This window comes from Gopherus evgoodei, chromosome 3 (assembly GCF_007399415.2).
Source record: "Gopherus evgoodei ecotype Sinaloan lineage chromosome 3, rGopEvg1_v1.p, whole genome shotgun sequence".
NCBI classification, from domain to species: Eukaryota; Metazoa; Chordata; order Testudines; family Testudinidae; genus Gopherus; species Gopherus evgoodei.
The window spans coordinates 42,950,218-42,953,983 of record NC_044324.1 but is presented as its reverse complement, the minus strand read 5'-3'; the positions used below and the strand labels follow the sequence as shown (position 1 = coordinate 42,953,983).

General features: G+C 40.8%; 1 protein-coding gene across 1 annotated transcript; it reads right to left on the bottom strand.

Moving 5' to 3' along the window:
* Positions 1–220: 220 nt before the first annotated feature.
* On the bottom strand, positions 221–580 carry LOC115647689 (histone H2B 8-like). The gene has a single exon (XM_030554379.1). The coding sequence runs from the start codon at positions 578–580 to the stop codon at positions 221–223; it is 360 nt and encodes a 119-aa protein (XP_030410239.1).
* Between the last annotated feature and the right edge of the window lie 3,186 nt (positions 581–3,766).

The following is a 3,766-nucleotide window of genomic DNA, read 5'->3' as shown; positions in this document are numbered from 1 at the left end:
AACCAGAAGTGTGAGCTTTTCAGTACTGCGCTGAACAGAACCAAATTGAGCCTCCAAATCTTTGGAAGGTCACTCCTCTCTACCGCATACTGTATGGGGGGGGATTTGAAAACATTCTCCCCAACTCCCTTTTGCCACCTTTCCTGTCAGCCAGTTGAACTGGCCCTAGCTCAAAGACGTGCTGCTCTCTGCCTCCCAGCAACGCTGCCCCAGTTAGAGTTCAAAATAACTTGAGAGTGTACTTGAAACTAGTATATTTTGTGACGGCCGTAGCACACTTAGACACAGCATGTTTGGCCAGCTCTCTTGGCTGCAGCAAGTGCACAGTGGTCTGGATCTCCCAGAAAGTGATGGCTGAGAGCTTGTTATAATGCACTAAAACAGAGGCTTCTCCGGCCAAGTGCTTGAAGATATCATTGATGAAGGAGTTCATGATACCCATGACCTTGGAGGAAATACCGGCATCTTGATGAACTTGCTTCAGTATGTTGTACGCGGAGATAGAGTAACTCTCCTTCCTGGTCTTTCTGCATTTCTTATCCCCTTTCATCTGAGTTTGTCCAGGTGCTGAGTGAGCCATTATACCAGGCATTCTCAAACTTTTGTACTGGTGAATCCTTTCACGTATCAAGCTTACATATTAGTTTGGGGAGGTTGTTATGTACACATAGGGCAACATGGAAGGAAGTCAGAAGACATTTGTGGCAGAACTGGGCAAGTGGAATATTGAGGCAGATACAATTGCTGGGTCACTTGGAGAATTTGTGACCAGAATCTCGTGGTGGATAAAACTAATTTAAATTCCTTTTGTCTCTCTCCTTTGAGGTCATCATCATTAGAGCTGGTTGGCATTTTTCAAAATTCTGGTGAAAAATATCAAATTTCAAGAAAAAATGTTCAAAAAATTGTTGCTAACTTCCTCCATCTTTTTTTATACCATCTTTAACTTTTGTTATATATTGATGGAAGAAGCAGGTGAACCCTAGCAACCAGGCATTTCAACTCTATTTTAATTCCATTGCTAAGCAGCTGGAGTGAAAAGGCAAAACACATCTGTAATTCCTTTTCTTTTTCCCCTCTGAGCCTTGTTTAGATTGCTCTTGTTTTGACACGTAGGGTGAAGTGAGAGGTGGCTGGAACAATACTCTGTGCCTCTGGGAACCACATCACTCCAGGAGACAAGCAGGGCCAAATTCTGCTCTTGGGTATACCAGTGTAACTTCACTGGTTTCAACAGAGGTGTGTTCTGGATATACACCAGTATAAGAGACCCTGTTCTCTATTCTCCATTGATATGAGACTGGAAGACCCTAAAAGTGACTGTGATGATGACAGGCCAATGCTGTGTCACTGTTCTAGCAGATTTAGGGCCAGATCCTTAGCTGATGTATATAGCATAGCTTCACTGAAGTCTGCTTTACACCAGATGAGGATCTGGCCCTTTTCTTTTCCACTTCTGAGGCTGTATTTGTATTCCCCACATCACAAAAAGAGAGGTAGTATAATTTAAATGAAAAATCAGTCCCATATTGTAATATATGATATGAAAATGAGCATCAACGATTTTTAAACCCCCTTTAAATTTAAAGCAGCCATTTGTTTGAAAATCTGTATGGAATTCAAAATTAGCTTTTGAATTTAAAAAAAACAAAAAACTACTAAGGAACAAAGATCCTGATATTTTGCCAAGAAATGCTTGTTGAATGAAAATGACATTAAAAGATATTCCAACTACTGCTGTTTTAATATAAATGAAAGTAAAACTAGGGTGCTGAAACAGAAAACATTATTATAGATTGCTTGACTGGCTAAGAAATGTGAATTCTTCTTGGGCCAAAATGAATTATCAGAATAAATCTGTCATTCCATTAGTTTGTGTTTATGTGCAGACTTGGCTGACAAAGCAAATAATGGTTCACACGGATTAGAGGGTTTTTTCTGTAGAATTTTGTAGTGTTTTGTGCTCTTTCAAACTCAGTGAAACTGAAGGCCTTTTAAAGCAGTTATTTTGTTACTAATGAGAGCTAAGGGTCTAGAGAGCAGAGCAAGATATCCTCCATTGCTTCCTATGCTAAGGTCTATAGAGATGGTTACAGGCGCGTACTCTCCATCCTACACCTCCATAGCACTGCATCTAAATTCTTTGTCTGAAATGCTACTAACAAAATGTAGTGAATCACTGAGTTTGTCCAGCTCATGTGTTGTTTGCTGTGTTGGTATGAGGATACTAGAGACAAGGTGGGTGAGGTAATATGTTTTATTGGACTAACTTCTGTTGATGAAAGAGACAAGCTTTCAAGCTACACAAAGCCGAAGAAGATCTCTGTGTAAACTTGAACACTTGTATCTTTCACTAGCAGCAGCTGGTCCACTAAAAGATACTAGTTCACCCACCCTGTTTCAGCACACATGAAATTCTATCTTTCATTTATAACATAGTCCTCTTACTTTTGCCCTGTGGACAGCAGAACTCAGGGCATCTCATTTATTTATGACTACAGCATCTTTCAGGCATGGATTCAAGCTGTGGTCCAAAATAATCCCTTAGACCGGACTGGATCTTGGCAGAAAGGCATCTCTATGTGATTCCAGGGCCACCATGTTTTCTTAGCCAAGCAGCAGACTGTACATCATAGAAGATCCTTAGAGCACGATTCCTCTTTTTAAGGCATTTGCTGTATAGTATTTTAAAGGAATCATAAACAGAGGAATGTATTATTTTCATTCTCCAAAATTTCTGCTTCCTTCCCTTCACATTCCAGGACAATAACCCCCTCTTCATCTTCCAGATCTTTTGTGAACTTTCCCTGCCTATCACAGTTCCAGGACCTCACCCCTTCCTATTCTGCTGTTTGATAAGCACAGCAAATAGAGACTCTTCCTTCACTTCCTGCCTTTCCAGTTTACTTAGATATTACTTCCATAGTGTTGCTACCATCTAGAATGGTGTCTCAGATTCCTTGCAACTCACTCCATCACCCTTTTCAAAGCACACCTGAGAATTAGCTGGGTGATTAAGGCAAACCTGTGGCTCAATTAATGCAGGGTTTTTTTTCTTCCAGAGAAATTTAAATCTTTCATCCTTACGAGCATCTTTTCACATCTTCTGGTCTATGATCCATCCAAAGAATAATTTGCTAGTTTACAGTCACATATAAAACCAAATATCTTGTCAGCTCAGAGCATGTCAGAAGTGACGCTGTAAAATAACTATTAGTTAATCCTCAGAAACCTTACCATTTTCTCTGCCTCTCCCTCCCAAAACAGCATTTATTTACCTTTAAAAATTGTTCTCTCCATAAATTCCTCAGCCTGACACATTTCTCTTTAGATTTAAGAGGATGAAAAGGAGGACTGAATGAGTAAACTGCAAGTAAGGGTACGTCTACACTACAAGATTATTCCGATTTTACATAAACGGTTTTGTAAAACAGATTGTATAAAGTCGAGTGCACGCGGCCACACAAAGCACAATAATTCGGCGGTGTGCGTCCATGTACCGAGGCTAGCGTCGATTTCCGGAGCGTTGCACTCTGGGTAGCTATCCCGTAGCTATCCCATAGTTCCCACAGTCTCCCTCACCCATTGGAATTCTGGGTTGAGATCCCAATGCATAATGGCGCAAAAACAGTGTCACAAGTGATTCTGGGTAAATGTCATCACTCATTCCTTCCTCCGTGAAAGCAACGGCAGACAATCATTTTGCACCCTTTTTCCCTAGATTGCCCTGGCAGATGCCATAGCATGGCAACCATGGAGCCCATTT

Bases quoted from the DNA above. Each gene is read 5' to 3' on its own strand.
- LOC115647689 (XM_030554379.1), bottom strand. From the start codon at position 580: ATGGCTCACTCAGCACCTGGACAAACTCAGATGAAAGGGGATAAGAAA.